General features: G+C 43.1%; 1 protein-coding gene across 1 annotated transcript; it reads right to left on the bottom strand.

Moving 5' to 3' along the window:
• Positions 1 to 18: 18 nt before the first annotated feature.
• On the bottom strand, positions 19 to 18,012 carry LOC101918417 (alpha-fetoprotein). The gene is made up of 13 exons (XM_055795575.1): positions 14,882 to 18,012; positions 13,347 to 13,407; positions 13,004 to 13,139; positions 11,853 to 12,055; positions 11,190 to 11,337; positions 10,260 to 10,357; positions 9,561 to 9,690; positions 8,730 to 8,944; positions 7,728 to 7,860; positions 6,996 to 7,093; positions 5,617 to 5,755; positions 4,634 to 4,857; positions 19 to 3,734 (listed from the first exon to the last, which is right to left on the bottom strand). Exons 1-13 carry the CDS (start codon positions 15,006 to 15,008, stop codon positions 3,533 to 3,535), a joined length of 1,914 nt encoding a protein of 637 aa, XP_055651550.1. The 5' UTR covers positions 15,009 to 18,012; the 3' UTR covers positions 19 to 3,532.
• Between the last annotated feature and the right edge of the window lie 50 nt (positions 18,013 to 18,062).

Here is an 18,062-nt window from a genome sequence, read left to right as displayed (position 1 = left end):
TTATTGGATATTCGAGGTAACACAGCAATGAAAAAGAGGTGACAGGGAATGGGGGCTGCTTTTGAATTTGGAGCCTAAGCCATTAACCATAAAGACAGTAATTAGAGGATATATCTTACCTGAACTTGTACTACCAAGCTCCACCATGAGAAAAATCCAGACATCACTGGATTTCACAAAAAACCAAAAAGGTGGAAAACCCAAACCATCCTCCAAATTCCCTAGGACGGATTTTCATCAGAACATAAAGTCTTGAGAAAACAGAGTGCTAGGAGAAGCCCAAGATGCCCATCTAATCATTGTTTTGGTACTGGAAACATCACTGATATTTGGGTAAAGCCTGTTGAATGTTTGTGTGCCTCTCACAGGTCCCCACCTTTCCCAGACAATTGATCCCAGAGCTTTGTTCCCCTTGCTGGGCACTGGCCCGCTGCTTTCTGCCTTGCAGTCAGTCTCTTGGTATGTGAAGATTTTCAAGTTCCTGCAGCCTTTCTTATTAAACCAGGCACCCCCATCCTACTTTACCTTTCCTTTCGTACTTTATGGATCGCTGACTGTTACTGCTCTTCTCTTTTCAGCGAAACACTTTCTAGAGGTAAGGTAGCCAAGATTTGTCCTAACACTCCAGGTAAGTCCTTATACCAGAGGTGAGGAAAATGAAACTGTGCTATATGTCTTACGTAGCTTGTTCTGGTTTGTCTGTTGTTCTGCTTATGCTCCTGGTGTGCAAGCAAGAAGTTAGATTTTAATTAGCGGCAGATTGGTGGCTTTTAGTTGGCTGTGATTTCTAACAGTGTTGTTATCCACACAGCTCCCTCGTGAGTCAATTTTCCTGTGCTGAAATGGTGCAGCTGCTTAATCATACCGACGTCATACATTACATTTGTCCTTATAGAGCATTCCTCTTGTTTTCTAGGCTATTTCTCTAATTTTCCAAGATGATTTTGACTTTTAAAATGTTGCAAAGGGATTTACAACAGTGTGTCTCCATCTTGCTGTCAGTCAAAAATCTGATGAAGGGGTTTTCTTCTCATTATTTATATCCTTAATGAAAATATTGCCTAGCAGTACGCACAGGGTAGATTCCGATGGGACTTGGTTTGGTTGACCTCTTCAATCTGACTCTGAAATCTTCTCTCTGATGGTAATACTGTAAGCTGGGTTTGCATTTGGTGTGATGTTTGTTTAGGCAATATTTATTTTACAGACATTTCAAATGCTCCTAGGATAACTACTGTTAGATACATCCACCCAAAGGATCTGGTCCCTGGGTATCTTCCTGCGAGCCAAAGTTTTCCAGGAAAAGGTTTTCTTTCTTTTAATACTGTTTTTTGACATAGGATTCTTAACATGCCTTCTAATTTCTTTTAATGTAAAAAGAGAGCAAAATCCCAAAGCTGTTTTTGTGTCAAACTACCTGCAGCGTAAATCTGGTAGCATCCCAGTGCTTTCTCTAAACCTTCATCTGCTGACCAGGTGTTTCAGCAGTCCGTGTTCTGTCCTTTCCATGACATTGTGCCCATTATTTTTTTTTCCTTTCCCTCTTCAGGATGCCCAACATAATCCTTTTCTTTGCTTAAAGGCAAATTTACGATCCCCCAGAGCAGCCCATATTAGCGAGTGTATGTGTTGTATTTCAAGGACAGTGCTATAAAAAAGCAAAAATAATTACTTGGTGATCGAAAATAATTTAAAAGTGGTTACAGGCAGATTTTCTGATTTTGATCTCATTTGCATTTGTGTTTCGTAAGCTTAGGATTTAAAATGCCTTTGGAATTTTTTTGCGTCTGTGAGTATTTCTATAAGTAAAATAATATTCCATAAGTTAAGATGGTGTCCACATCGAAACCCTCAGTTTCTATCCATTTAACTTACTATTTCAGTGGATTTCTTTAAGGCAGGGGTCCTCAAACTTTTTAACCAGGGGGCCGGCACGCGGATGAAGTGGCAGGCAGCCATCTGCGGCTGCTTGGTTTCCCCCCCCCCAACCCCTGGTGGGGGGGGTCTGTAAATACCGGGGGCCGGATTGAGGACCCTGGGGGGCCGTATCTGGCCCGCGAGCCGTAGTTTGAGTACCCCTGCTTTAAGGTGATGGGCCCTCTCCCTGGACTTGAACTGGCTTTAAGTCACCTGTTTTGGTTTAGATTTTACATACTCTTGATCATTCTGAATCAGTGATAGTGGCCAGAGATGAAGTTTGCGTACGGGTTCCTCCCATGTCTGAAAAAAATGGGTAAGCACAATTCATTTTCAGGTGAGCTGAGCTCTGCAATCAGGCCGGTTTTACAGCTCCACAGCTCAGCAGGTTGATGTGGGAATGTGATGTTTTGTTCTGAGGCACCTCGTTCACCTCGCTCACAGCAGCAGATGGGATGTGGCAGAGCTCTAGCTGGTAAACCATCACGACCTCATTAGATATGTAAGTAAAGAGCTGCAACATAGTTTTCTCCACTATGACAATTTATATGTTCCTGTTTATATTTCATGAACGTTTAGACAAGGTATTATGCTCACAGTTAAGGTTGTGTGACTTCCTATCGTTCAGTAAGTATCTTCCAATAAGCTATGCAAGCTCTTTATGCTGACAACATTTTTTCACTTCTTTTTATAAGTTCTGGACCCTAAAAAAAAAAGCAAAATATTTATGAGCAATAGAAGCAGGAAGATAATGTACTTGTGAACAAGTTCCACAAGTATGGCAGCAGTAGGTAATGTTTTATAACCATTGCAAGCTGTGTACAAACCCTGTATATGCAGCGCACATATACGTATATCATTATGTTTAATATACATTTTACTTCTACTGTTCAGCTCAGATTGTCTTGGAAGATTTGATATTTGTCAGAAAAATACTAAAAGACAGTTCTATTACAAAGAGTTAATAGAATGCTTCTTTGCAGATACACTCTTTGGGTGTACCCAGAGGTGGAAATTTCTTATCTAATCTAAAAGGATTGTATTTTATCATTTAAAGCAAAGCAAGGCAAAGATTAAAAGAGAGGGGGATCAAGGCTTGTGGATAGTTTGTTAAAGTTCAGTTAAGGAATATATCAAAGAGAGGGAGGGAGGAGAAGTAGGCAAAAGCAGATTTGCTGGAGGGTAGAAAGAGGCCAAAGTAGCTCTGTGGTATGAAGTTCAGTGAGCTAAAATTACATAGGAAGGGCAAGGAGGAGACCGCGGTAGGGAGAATAAACGGGGAAAATGTTTTGACCTAGAATCGGAATATATCCTTTCTCTCCCTATTGCAGAGGAATTTTTCAAGAGAAATTCCATTAGAACTGTCAGCCAGGGAAAGACCTTTGCCCGCATCCTTCAACAGCAAGTCCCAGTGACTCCCCAGAAGCAAAGGATGTTAGCTGAGCACTATCTATAAATTGCTGCCCATAAACATGAGACTAATTAGGCAAGTTTTTTAGTGATCATTTAACTGGTACACACATGTACTTGTGCGGGTCATAAAGTTTGTCTCTGGCAATGTAACTGCAGGAATTCTGGCTAGCCAGGCTTTGGGTTTGCTGCTTAACGGAGAAATTCACACTTTTATATATACTCCATGTTTCTGTTTTGATTTAGAATGTATGAGTGAAAACAGAAACGATACCTCTCTCATGAAGCATGCCTCGTGGCTTGCTTCTTTGCAGCACTGCTCCCTCATGGCGGTAAAGGCGGCTGTGACGGAGCTCAGCTGCTCCTGCGTGATCTGGGGCTTGTACTTGATGAGGTTGATGAGCATTCTGCAGGAAAAGCAAAGCAAGCCCTGTGAGGCTGGGGAGTAAGCACACCGCTCAGGAAGTGTTTCTCCAACACTAGTCCTGCAAAGTGCCTTTTTGGTTACAGCCCACTTCCTTCTTACAGCTTTTTCACTTTTATCTGCCACCCAGACACATATTTTCAGCAGGGAGCAAAGATGTGCCCTGTTCCCTGTGTGAAACACAATATCAGTGCTTGGTTTTGGAGTTGCTCCACTATCAATATCCATGAATACGTGCTGCAGATGGTGTATGTGCTCCATAGCGCTCCAGGAGGTCCGGGGCAGTGTGGGCTCACCATGGCACAAGTTAATGGCCAAAGAGGTTTTCTGTGGTGACTGTGACTGTCATGGCCGGGGTCTACCATGCAAGTGTTCTCTAACCAAGGCAACCAAACACCAGAGCTTTTCAGAGACTCGAGGAGTGTATGGGATGAGGAAAATGTAGGGGCTTTCCCGTTCTGGGAAGGAGCCCTAAGCAAGCCATAAAGGTCATGCAGCACTTTAGGCAGTAGCTTCCTTGTTCTTCTGGTATCTTTTTAAGGAGCGCCTTGTGTAGTCCCCACCAAGGACAGTGGGAGGTCATGTTTATCAGACCTAACTTGGGGCATCTATTGTGTCCATTCTGGTGAGCTGTGTTCCAGAGCAGCTACCCACCTCTGAAAATTACTTTCTTCTAATCTAGGATGAGTAAATATAGATTGAACCAGACAGCAGAAGAAACTGGGACTAGCATGAGAGGGAAGAAAAGGATCAAGGGCTGCATGGCTGTTTTTCCAATGGAATATTGCAAAACAAGGCAGGCAGCCAGAACAGACGAGGGAAAGGTGAATGTTGCCAAGATAAGAAACACAGGGGTAGGAGCGTGAAACAAGCATGTCTTACTCCTGCTTCTTGTGCTGTAACTTTTCCTCTTCAGTCGTACACAAATCTTCATGGAAAGTGAACAGATCAGGAGTCAATGATAAGGGCACATAATTCTCATCAATTTCTAGTTTCCCCATGCACGGCCTCCTGAGAGCATAGGAGCTACTACAGCAGTGGCAAACTCCTGGGTTTATAGGATCAGTCAGGTGTCTTCTACATATTTCTCCAAGCACGAGATCCAGCTTTACCAAGAGAAGTGAAAAAAAATGTCACCTTATTTTTTTGTTTTCAGAAGTCCCTGAAATACATGCTGCTTTTAGTAAAGTTATAAAAAAAAAACCCTGAGAATGTAAATTAAACTTTGTTTGTCAGATAGATAACAGTTTATGTATCTACAGAATACTGACTTCTGTTCGTGCAAAAATGGCTCAGATTTTTCAGAGTAAATATGTATATGCAGTTTCAGGGACTGTGCATGTAGAAATGATGTGATTTTTTCATAAAACTATGCTTGCATTTGATTTGTTTTCATCAGCAGGGTTTCTGTGGGTATGTTCGGCTGCTCTTGTAAATGTGGTACAAATGGATGGCTGGCATACGGGCTGAAGCTGATCAAGTACTTTGGCTTACAGGCCTAGAGAATTCTTACGGAATAGCTATACAAAATTGATCCCTTCCATAGAGCCCTACAGCTTCGAGCATCTAGAAAGGATGAATTCAGACAAGAGTTAGCTTCAGAGGGAAGAGGGTGGGATTGCCTGCACTGCGCAACGGTTAGCTGCCCTGCACTAGCCTGATGATTTTCTGCAGTTTAATTCAAGTATTAACTTCACCGATGCTGAGTTATGTGGTGTGGAACTACATCTTCAGGCCAGCTCAATGGCTTAGTGAACATTTTTCTCACTGACTTTTACTCCAAGCTCTTCGACTTTGCTGGCAGCAGAACTTGTGGCAGAGTTTAAAGAAAAAATGGGACCAAGATACAAAAGAAAAATACTCACATTTTCCTCGGCACAAGGCAGGAGCTTGTCCTGGCTTAACTGGCAGCATTTGGATCCCACTGTAGTCATTTGCTTGGTGAATTTTATCAGCTCCGCAGATGTCAGCTGAGGCATCTTCTTGGTGAAGCTCATGAGGAGCCTGAAATGATAATTTGTTTGATATTGGGGGTTTTGTTTCACCAGGCAGCAGTGAGCAAGCCCCTGCATCTGCATGCGTCAAGCTCCAGCCAAACCCCACAGAACACTCGTCAGCACAAGGGCAGGACTAAGCCTGGTGCCTGTAAACTCCGGTAGGCATGTGTAAGCACACTCTCTTTGAGCTCTCTCCTTTTTCTGATCAGTCTCTTACTGGGTTAAACAAATAAAATTAACGATAGCATCGCTAGTTCTGCATTGGTGGCCCATCTTAGTGAGATGGTACCTAAGTTTTTACTGTGCCGTTAATTTCCCTGGGAGTTGTAGGGCGCTTGTTTAACAGCAAAATTTAACTCAAGTGACTTTTTGGCATACTAGATAAGCTCAAAAAAGTTCACTTGTAATTTTTTTCTTTTAAAACCCCCTATGCTTATTGACCATCATGTGGGGTTTTTTTTTCTTTTTTTAAAAACCTGTGCTTATTAACCATCACAGCCAGGAAAATGTTAACAACTGATACAAGAGGCAGAAGCAGCCCACCGGGTTTGTTGGAAACATCTAGTTCCAGTGGACTTTTAAAGATCAAACATGTGCTGGGGTGCAAAAAGTCTGATACGACTCCCCAGAGAAGGCCAGCTGAAGCCTAACTTCAAGTATAAGAGCAGTTCAGCAGTGTCACTGAGATTGCTCATGTACTTTAAGTTAGGCATGTGTTTATTAACACTGCTAATCAGGGGCAAAGCTTCTCCAGGAGGCTTGTGCCTGCACACTGCCGTTAAGCACAGTGTGGTTTTTCACAGTTCAGCTAGTTTGGTTTTTTTCTCTGTCTATCATAGTTTGATTTTTGCTACAGTTGTTAAAGTTTACATCTGCTGCAGGAGCTGGATAGAGCAGTCTTCTGCAAAAGACACAGCAACGGTCTTTGGGCCAAATTTATGACTCTTAAATTACAGCTCACAGCTCAAAAATGTGGCTATAAAGCAAGAGCATCATAGGAAACACGGGTGGGAGACTGATCAAGTTGTCACTTCACTGGTTCGTGAGTTGGGTTAAGGAGACAACTCATGAGAGGCCAGAAAATTGTCTTGGAAAGAGAAAAACATATCCTAGAAGTCATTAATAAATTGGCCCAAATCTTCAAGTGGTGTCTTTTGGCCTAGCTTTTTTGACACCTGCGGCTGTACTTCAGCCCGAGTTGTGCCCAGCTGGTGCAGGAGTAAGGTAAGCATATAAAAAAGTAATACTCGTTTTGGAAATAGTAATCTCCTTTCTCCTTGTAAATGTCACAGCTTGTCTTCATGACACTTTCAGTTTCATAAATGTGTTTCTTCAGTTCTTCCTCCTGAAAAAAATAAGTTCATTTGAGGTGTCATTGTGTTGGTGGAATGCAGAATGCCCTATTGCCTCATGATAAGGCCTGGATATCTGTAGATACCTCTCACCTGATATATACCACCCAACTTTAATTCCATTAGAAAGTCTTCATCTGTCTGCAACCTCAATAAAATGCCTGGATGTGATCAATGTCCACCTTCAATCACCTTGAAACACTTAATTTTTTATAACTGGTGGAAGGCTAGGTCTGAGACACAGGGTAGCTCCTAACTTCAGATATTCGCAGCGCCAGTGTCTTTATCTCAGACAATGACCATAAGCGCCTTGTACAGTTGCAAGAGAGCAATTGGCACTGCCAGGGAGCCCAAAGGGGTGCAAGGCTTACAGAAATGTCAGCTTCATCCCTTTCCCCAGCATCTCTGTCTATCCATGTTAAACTGCTTTGCAAACGAAGATTGCAAAGGTTCTCCTGATGCTTTCTCCATATGGGAATCAGTCAGGCCTTGTAATATTTGCTGGGTTTGTGACAGGAGCTGTGGCTCTAGACCTGCAGCAGGGATACTCCCTATTTAGCCAGAACCAGTCAAATAGTCATGTGCTTGGATCCAGCAGCACGCTGGGCGAAGCCTGATGGCACCCACCCCTCTGCTGCAGCAGTTGTCCGGAGCACCAGCTTTGCAGCACTCTTGCAGCAGGTCCTCGTAGCCTTTACCAATTCTTAAAAGCATTTGAGCAGAAAATTCAGGGTGTCTCCTGGAATATTCATACAGAAACCTGCAATATGTGGAGTATCAGGAATTAGAGATAAGTCAAGACAACTGACCCTCGGGGTGGTAAGGACGGCAGGGGTGCTTTCAGGCCAGTTGTGTCTGACATCCCGAGGAACAGGGAGAGTTTCACAGCAGCTCTGGGACTGAGCCCGAACAAAGCACAGCTGACAGAGCCCAGCATTGCCCGAGCAAGTCTAAGCATAGCTGAGAGCTTTGTGGGGCTTGGGGTTTTGCTCTTTATTTAATCCTGTCTAAAAAATGAAATAATTTCCAGTAACAGATCTATTTCATAGTAGATGAAAAGATTAGCTCTGCTTAAGCGGTCACCCTACATAGCAATTGTGCTAGATCAGTTAGCTGCGCTTGTCATAAACGGGACTGATATATGTTATTTGAAGTGAATTCTCTATTTTTGGAGCTCTGTGCTGTTTCTGTTGCAGCCCATGGCATTCTTGCCGGAGCTTCCAACAGGTAGGATCAGGACTTCATTGCCCAAAGGAACACGGCCAGAACAGAAATGGACCAACCTTGTTTGAATCAAGACATGATGTTTTTCAATTCCCGCTTAAGCTATAAGCTATATCAAAGCTATATTTTGGGCCTGAGATCAGAACTGATAGTTACTGAATTTCGCGTGCACCTCTTTGGTTTTGTCTCTGAAACAACACTAGTGCCCTGTTCTGCATTGGTTCCCATTCCACACCTTCTAGGGTTGAGTGGTGTTTTACTAAGATCAGCTTTCACAGCATCCCATGCCTACATGCTCCCAGACAGACCTGAGGCTGATGAGCTGGGCTTTAACATCCAAAGTGTCACCTTGCAACCCAAGTATTGAAACAGCAAAGTTGAACAGTAGAGGAAGAGCCACATTACCTGGCTAAGTGTGTATCTTTTTCCTGGGCAAAACGTTCACATATTCCTTTGTCTTCTATAAACTCCCTGATGTGGGGGGACAAGTCTTCAGGTTTATCATCATTCTCTGCGTTAACTATGCATTCGCTTCTTTGTAACAGAGGCTTTTCACAGCACTTCTTAATTTTACTGGATAGGATGTCTTGGTTTGCGCAGACGTAGTGTAGAATCTCTTCCTGTAAAGCAAAAAAGGGAATGAAGGAATTTTTACCCCATTTTGGTGTTTGGTTTGGTTTTGGATCAGCGGTTGTATCTCCATTTTGCAGACAGAGAGGGTGGCTCCCAAAGAGCAGGGGTGGCTGGCTGAAGCTGTGCAACAGACAGCTGGCAGAGCAAGGAAGAAGACTGCAGTCCTGTTGATCCATTTGCTGCAGCACCTTGCTTGCCATACGGTAGGCGCTCATTGGTAACCACCTCAACCGAGACGCTAGCCGTCTAGCTAGACACCGCAGACAAGAGGTGAGAGAAATGGATTTGGTGTGTTAGAAGAAAGCAGAGGACAGGCAGATACTGCGCTCTGCGGAAAGCTGCACAGAAAATACATAGAAACAGCTGGGAGCTGCAACCAAACCTGCAGCAAAGGGCGTTTTAGTCCCAAAGGGAACTTTCTGCCCTTCTCAATGGCTTCAACCCAGGAAAGTTCAAATGGGAAAATCAGCCAGGTTTTTAGACTGAGAGTTAAACTCCAGCTTTGGAGAGCAAGCAGTACAGCACAAGAGGTAAAAAAAAAATCTGGAAACAGCAAAAAAATATAATCCCTGTCTGTGAACATAAATATTAAATGAGGTTTACCCTGTCACGCATACAGTCCAGCATATCTCCACGACAGCAATCCTTGTGCATGTTAGCAATATCCGTCACAAGTTTGTTAACAGTAACAAAATCAGCTTTAGGGAATTTTTGGCTTATCTGAGCAAGTTTCCTGCAACGAAGAAAAATAGTTATTGTTTAGATTCGCAGTGCGAGACTGTGACAGCTATCATCATTTTTCTGTGGCGACGGTATCGGGACTGCTCAGGAATGGTCTTTCCCTGCTGCCACTGAAGTTACCAAATAAACGTCCCTTGAAGCCAATAACTGAGAATTTCAGAGTTAGCTAAGGATTCTAGGTGAATTTCAGTGTGAAATGGTGGAAAGAAATGTGGTAGGCGAGCATGAAATTACAGAAGCAACATTCTGTCAAAAATGGTCAAGGGAGATTAGCTATATTTTGCTCCCAATCACTAACTTTCATCTCAGGGAGAGGCGTTCATTTCAAACTTTGGGTTTGGATTTTGAAAGCTAATGGCAGTTTGTAAGGAAATGATGACTGCCATCGTGCATAAATTTGTGTTCCCAATCTGCCTTCCTTGTGAGATGCTACTAGTGACCTGCACACAAAACCGACATGGCTGGTGTTCAGGGGCACTGTGCTGTGTGCAGGTGTGGAGCCAGCCACATGCGACTCCCATGCTTTATTTCAAAATAATGATAAATGTAGGGAAGACTCACAGAGCCTTTAAGGTCCTTTCTCCAAACTTCTTCAAGATTCCACATGTGTGTTCCTGCCTCAGGCTGTCTTCTTTTACTGGCTTCACCACCTTTGGTGCCTGGTAGAAAGGAGTTGCAGACCATGAAAGTGGAAGAGAAGACAATGCTTTGCGCTAGAACTACTGCGGTGACAGGTTTTTTAAACAGGGATTTTTTAATAGTGAAAGAAAAATGCTGTCCGAGCTGCAATGTGAACTCTGGTGCTTGCTGTTTAGTCACCAGCATGTATTAACTAACTGTTCTGTGAAAAGAAACCAGAATGCTTTTAGACAATAGTTCAGTGTTTTTAGCACAGGGGAAGGAATTGTCATCTGGGAGCGATGTGACTGGCTTTGCACGACAATTAGCTAGCCTTAAACCATGCCATCACTTGCAACCCAGCCATGCTGTGTGCAAGGCGTACTCAACCCTTCAGCAAGGGCAGGTTCCCCATCCTTATTTCCACCGTTACAGGTCATTTGCTCTGAATTTCTGACACTGGCTGTGTGTGGGGCACGTCTCTGCAGTGCGAATGCTTGGCCAAGCAGGAGGTGGTGTGTCATGGGGCTATCAACCTGTACGATGCATAGCACCTCGGCATCCTTATGACAAACCCAGTGCAGGGAGCAGAGTTGGGGTGGGCAACAATTGCAGGGTGCAGGGACTGCCTTGTGCTCCCTGTAAAGCTATATCTGCCCCACAGCCCGCAGTCTAGCATTTCCATTTAGGAGTTCAAGCTATAACTCCAGAGAGCATTTAAGTTTGGTTTCAGCTTGTCCTTAACAAAGTGAATTCTAATATCAGGTTCAGATGCTGTAAAGGAAATGACCGACGTCTCTGCTTCAGTAGTTGCTTAGCTATAGGGAAGTCGCCAGTTGCATGTTATTAAACTACAACCCTGTGATGAAATACCTGTCTCCGAAAGCATTCCTCCAGGTTGTGAGTGGGGTCTTCAGCACCCCTGCAGCAGTTCTTCATCATCTCGTCATACCGGATAGCAACAGAGAGGATTGTTGGGGCGTAGAGGAAAGGGTGCCTTCTGGAAACCTCGTAGATAAAACTAAAACAGAGAGAAAAATGTCTTTGGTTTGGGAGTAAGCCCCTGCATGCAGGGAGCCGCAGTGTTATTGCAGCCTCTGCCATATATGAAAAGGGCAGCTACTGAAAGTGTGTATAGTGTGGCGTTGATCTTGGAAAATTCTTATGGAGCTGATGTTTTCCTGGAAATTGAAGTCTCCAATCCTGCCAGGTCCGGCTTAGAGGCAGCAAAGCTTCTGCTTGGCTTTCAAGGACTCCAGGGAGGCCCTTGGTTTCAGAGGCATCCTTTACATAGGCTACAATAAAATAGGCCAGATTGTTTGCCGTTTGGACCTATATCCAAAGCAGAAGTTGGCAGAACAGGTTTCACATAATGACATTAACAGCTAGATTAATCATGCAAATAATTTACATTAGGGAGGAAAACAAGTAGGAGATGACAGAGAATCGTAGACTGCACTTTTTGGTTCAGCACTTGCTGTCTCCAGGCTCTTAACTGTCATTTCTAGGCAACGAATCCATGATTTATTTACTTACTATCCTGTTAATGGATGTTGATGCTGTGAATGATTTTTGCAGGCAGCTTCAGCATTTGGCCTTTCAAAAGGAGACATGAACCCTCGTGATGAATTTTTAAGGGAGAGGAAGCAGTCGTTTCTTTCAGGATCCCTTTTAGCACAGCAGTCAGTAAACCTGGGAAGATTTTCCTCCTGGCATATCGTATCGAGGAAAATCCTGTCCTGTGAAAAATTAGAAAAAAAGTGAATTTGCGCAAGGAATCTGTTTTACTCCTCTGAGCTCTCTGAGGAGGCTACTTTAAGTCAACAAACCCCAACCTGCATAAACTCAGTTTCTCTATTACCTCCTGCTTTGATGCAGTGAAAATCAGGCTGAGCTCTAGAACCTCTAAGTGATGGTTTCTCAAACTCTGATACCTACTGTTATGCCAAGGCAGGCATCAAATGGAATGGTGTTGAAACACTGAACTTACGACATTGTTCAGACCCTTTTTCTTGATAATGATCAAGGCGATCATCCAGTTTGTGTACTGCAGTTTGCCACGCAGTGAGATCTGTGTTTCCTAGTTACAGTCAGGTTTGTACAATGAAAAGGCTGTTTCTTGTTCATTGAGTAGTGAGGCTCAGGTCCGGCTGTCGGTTTTGCCTCAGCTGGGAACTATTTTAATTCAGGTTTGTTTCAGTGTGTCTAACACATCAGCAATGAACCCAAACACAGGCTGGCATTCGTGTTTCATGATTCAGTCTGCCAGCTCCAGAAATGTGTTGGAGCAGACGCAACCAAAAACCAGGACTGTGAGTTAACAGAGCACAACAAATGCCTATGAATATTGCACTTGCTAGAAATAGCTAATTTGGCTTTTGCTGATTTTTGTTACACTGGCTGTAAAAGCACAACTTTCAGAACATTTTTGAGAAAGATATGGGTCGAGGATTTCAAAAGATGCTGTGATACTTGGGGTGGGGGGAACGAGGGGGGCTTTGTTTTCCTCTACGTATCTTGAGATGCTTTGTAGATGAGAGCCTGGAGAACGGAAGAGTCAGTATACACAAGGAAGTCAGGTCTCTTACTGACATATTCATGCCTCTTTGGAAAAACACATACCCAGGCACTGAAATTACAAGTCCTTCTGAAAATGCCTGCTGTGTTAGAAGCATAAATCTGCTTACTAAAGGCTTCAGGCAGTCCGGGCTGTCTCTGGCTGCAGCAGCACACCTTTTGGCAAGGGCTGTCACATCCTGGGCCATTTGAACTGCTTTGCCAAACGTGCCTCCTTGCACATACTGAGCAAACATGATCATGGCACTGCGAGAAGAACACACAGTATTAAACCTGCTGCTGGTTACCTAAAACCTAATTGCCTAGCTTTTACATGTGAGACAACGAGAGGATTCATATCACCGCGGGCTGGCAGAACGGTCATTGACTCACTGTCCATGCTCATTTCCAAATGACACAATGGTGTTCAGTGGCAGCAAATTTGCAAGTAGACGCTTTACCTGGACAACTTACATGGCTTTAAAATTATTCTCCTGCAGCTGAGAAAAACGTTGGCCAATGCTGTTTTTTCCCTCTGAAAAAGAAGATAGTTGGAATAGAATACATTTTCTAAATGCTTCCTCAAATACCTTTTTTGTCTTTCTTGGTACTGGAGTCTTGGAGAAAGTTAATTTGGTGCCTGGGGTAGTAGCACTGGGAGTAGGAAAGCCATAACTTCCTATTTGACTTCACCATGAGCACATGAAGCACTTTGTTTCTGACCTACAGTGTAACAGGGCCGATATAACTCCCTTGCCTAGCTCAAGTGCAGTGGGAAGGAATATGCTAAAATCTGGAGGGCGTTCAGCTTCCTTGATGACACGCTTCATGTGATTAAACATGCACTTTACAAAACACTTTTTAACCTTGCCTCAGCTATTGAAAGGTGTGCTTGACCACTCCTTGGCTACAGATGAAAGATATCCTGTGCAGAAAACGTGGGATAAGTTGGGGGCTACATCGGTAGGCAAAGCTCCTCAAAAACTCACAGAGCTGCATCCTTCTGTCCGTGTTGCAAACTGACCTAGAGGAAAACAAATCTGTGCCCAATCCATGTGAAGATCCTGTGCAAATATTATTCCTTTGCCACTGGGCATTTATTAATGGGCAAACCTAAATGCAATAATTTCTTGAATTCCTTGTTTGTCAGAGAATATTATGAGACATTAATTTTAAATATAAGGGGCTTGTCCCAAAAGCTGTTACCATCTCGCCCCCATGTCAGTGCAGCTGAGATCAGTGTACAAGGATCAAACGAACCAAAGGAATAAGCCAGCTTCTGCCTCTGAGTAACAGGGGGTGTCAGTTGAGACAATGATAATATGAGATAACACAAATACCAGTTCTGTTTAATGCTGTTGAGCCATTTAGTTCATTTGGAAGTTGTAAAGATGGAAAAAAAGTTGACTAATGCTAACAATACGTAAGGTGAGAGAAGCACCTGAATGGCGCACTGTGGTTGGAGGTTTGGGTTGTCTCATTTTAACCTTAGTGGGAAGCGTGGTCATTGTCAGCTCCTTTAATGGTCCATGGAGAGGGAGTAAGATGCTTACAAAGGATAATAGAGAACAATAGCATAACTTAACTACTCTGAATAGCCACCTGGAGGTAGCATCCCTCTTGGGACTTCTCCGTCTCACTTCCTCATGGACTGCAGAGGGAGGTCGGAAGAACCACAGGCTTTACTTCAACACTTTTTGGGGTACCTAAAATCCATGATGCAACCATATTCCTGTGGATTAAATTACCCTTCACTGAATTTCCTCTCAGTAATCACTGGCAGTCCGGCACACTACATAGATTCTCAAGCTGTTAAGAAGCAACACATCTGAGACTGATCACAAGAAATTTATACAGATAGAGTTTTGCTGTATGTCTTTGACCCATAAGAAAATACCCATGTAGATCTGGCGGGGGCAAAGCGAGATACCAAATTACTATGCATGCAAAACTGCAGCCATCAGTATTATACAGAAGAATAAGAGTAAAAACATGAGATATATTCTTACCTATGTCCTGATAACTTCTAGGCAGGGCTTTGACTACAGTAAGGCTCACCAATAAAATAATATAAATTATTTGTCTCCAATTCATACTGGCGGATTTTGGCAGGGGCCTGGGGTGAGCTTGGTTCATCTGTGAAAGGCAGAAAGAATTAAGGGGAAAGAGTTACTTTTATACTCTCCCAAATGACTTCTGGTTAATCAAAACCCTTTTACCGTCACATGTAACATTAGCCCTTTTGGAGTATTCCCACAATAATTAGACATGACATTATTTGCTCAGTGTGATGAACTGACTGGCTTGTTGGGAAGAAAGAACCTTGGAGATTCTTTTTTTCCCCTGAAATTCAGACAAATAGGCATTTTAAACTTATCACACTTTAAACAAGAAGTTTAAACACTCCTTGGGCTTTTTATTGTCCCTATTGATCTCATCTACTTGCAGACTTGTTCAAAGGCGATTGCTTTGCAGAAGGTGCCTTCTTACACCTTGTTGACTCAAAGATTCTGAGTTCAGCTGTTAACCTGATGATTTTGCATCCCTCCTTGCTGTACAAGCTGTCTTTTGCTCCCAGCTCCTAAGGTGTCATGGTGAAAAGGCAGAATTGAGAACCCCTACAATGGTTTTGCAGCATTAACGATTACCATCAAAATTTCTCCAAATCTTAAAATAAAATCAACTCCAGAACTGTAGAATGAAGGGGGGGGGGACGACCAGTTATTACAGTTATTTTACTGATTTTCTACAAAGTACACTGTAAGCATCAGCATTGTAAAGATGACAATTTTTTGGAGCTGGAATGACTTTAGAGAGCCATAGGTATTTGTAACAAAGAGGTAGGTGGGCAAGAGGCAAAGACTTTTTATTTCTTTAGGGAGAAAATGGCACTACTCCTTGTTCCATGCTGCAGGAAGACCATGAAGGTTGTTCGTTATCCCATGAGATGGCATCAAAAGGGAAAAGGATTCTGCGGAGGAAGGTGGGGGATGGTTCTCAGAGCAGGAGAGCTGAAATCTAAGTTGAAGCCGCATCAGTTGAGGAAGACACACATAAGCCCTGTCACACTGCTAACTAAAAAGCCCCATAGGAAATAATCTGCTTGAAAGAGAGAGATCTGGAGGTTATGGCCTGTGTTCCTGCAGATATGATCCTCATTAAGTCCATAGGAGCAGGCCAGAGAAAGCTTTTCTCATCCAGCTGTTTCTGAGAAGCCTTGTTACTGTCAGCTATTAAAAAAAAAAAAAAAAAAAGAGATAGGGTGTATTACTTGAGGTAGAGCTGCAGAAACAACTGAGATGCTGATCCCAGAGACCCTATAGCAGATTCTTCTTTGGCCCAGCAGAATGTGTTTCAGAGACTGTGTAACATGTTGTCCTAAGTATTTCTGGAACTGCACTTGGCTGCTGCATTTAAAATCAATTTCTCCACTGCTCTTTTCCATGTTCAGCAGGATGGTTAACTACTTTTCACTTTTCTTCAGAAATACTCACCACTGTTGGGATGGCAATCTGTCTGTTCACAGTGAACACTCATTCACAGGAGGGAAAGGTATGTGTACTATTTAACTGGAAAGAGTGTGGCAAACACTAGAAATGAGATCCAATGAAGAGCTGAGGTCCTCATTAAGGGTTTCTGTTGTCCTTCAGAGTATGGAAACCATGTTGACTTACTCAGTTTCACACCTGTTGAGGATGTAGCTGTTTCCAGAACATCTTAGAAACTGTCTTGCAAGGTCAAGATAGAGCAAAAGCAGCTGCTTGGCCTTGGGGTGTGGGGCTGTGGATTCCCATCAGCAGGGGATGCTCAGTACACTCTTGTAATGCCAGGGTAGTTACCCTCTTGGAGCTCTTTTACTCTGTGTGTGTTACACAGCAGAGAGGTGGGTTAGTTTTGAGTGGATATTTCATTTTGATGACATCCACCAATTTTAAAGGAAAGCTCTCCATGCCTTAGGCTGGTGTATGTTCCTGATAGGCTTCAGCCATTGATCATCATCCTCAAACTAGGCCAAAAAAGAGCAAACGTGTGCTCAGAGCTATTTCGTTTATGTTCTTGCTAATTAATGCAGTATTTGTGAATCTCCCTTTTGCTTGGGTTGGTTTCATCATGATTACATCAATTACATCGATACTTTAATTCTCTTTCTTGAAATTCAACAAAATTGTTTTCTGGTAATGTAAGTAGTACATGTATAGGATTCATTTAGATCCTGTCTTTATACATGGAGAATATTACTCTTGTCAAATCCTGAGTATTCGCTCTAAAAAGAACAATATTCATAGGAAACTCGTGCACCTGGAACAACTTGGCTTCTTCCTGGGTGGTAAGAAAATTTGTCTTTAAAAAAAGCCTGAGCTGCTCTGATGTGATATTTGGAGTTATTTTCCCTGTAGGTAACTACAAGTACTGGGATGTTAGAACTTTATAAACTGTTTTATAAAGAAAACATTGTTCGTGTCTTTAGATGGAAATACCATGAAAGGAAACTGGCTAGACTTTATATGATTATGTACTTTTGAATATGTCTTGTTTTGGTGCTGGGGTCTCCTGCCTAGAGAGAGTATGCTACAGCAAGTTGTGAAATGTGAGTTCCTGATTTCCCCCTCCTCCTTCCCAGTGTTCCTCTGTTGCTGACCCAAACCACCACGGAGGAGTGTTACAAGTTCCTTAGGTAGCAGAATTCTTTTCTCATCCTGGGGAGCCCATTGCAGGTGGTTAACCTCAGCATGGGCTGGTGCATGTTTACCACTGGGTCACCTGGGACATGGGACACCAGCAGTTCTCCAGCTCTGATGCTTCTCATCTGGTGTGCAGAGCCATGCAGTGGTGGCAAGAACGTGTTTCCAGCTCTTCCCTCTCAACCCAGAGGAGCAAAGCGTCTCTGTGGGTTGCCTTGAGGTCTGTTTTAGTGTTTGGCTGTGCTCTCTCACCACTCTGTGAAACCGGCACATCCCTGGCTGAGCGGCTGGTTTAAATTTACGGAAGTGATCCAATTTTGCATTCCAAACAAATGTATGCTAATTGTGAACCATGACAGTCCCAGCTTGTGTGAACTGGTTCTGCTGAAGGCAATGTAATTATCCCAATTTACGTTAGCTGAGAAACTAGGCCAAATTTTCTGATGTTGCAGCTTTTTTTTTTTTGCTGGTCAACTGGGGCATGAGCTGGCCAGAAAAAACTGGGAAC

This window comes from Falco peregrinus, chromosome 2 (genome assembly GCF_023634155.1).
Source record: "Falco peregrinus isolate bFalPer1 chromosome 2, bFalPer1.pri, whole genome shotgun sequence".
NCBI lineage: Eukaryota > Metazoa > Chordata > Aves > Falconiformes > Falconidae > Falco > Falco peregrinus.
This window is presented reverse-complemented; position numbering and strand designations above follow the sequence as displayed.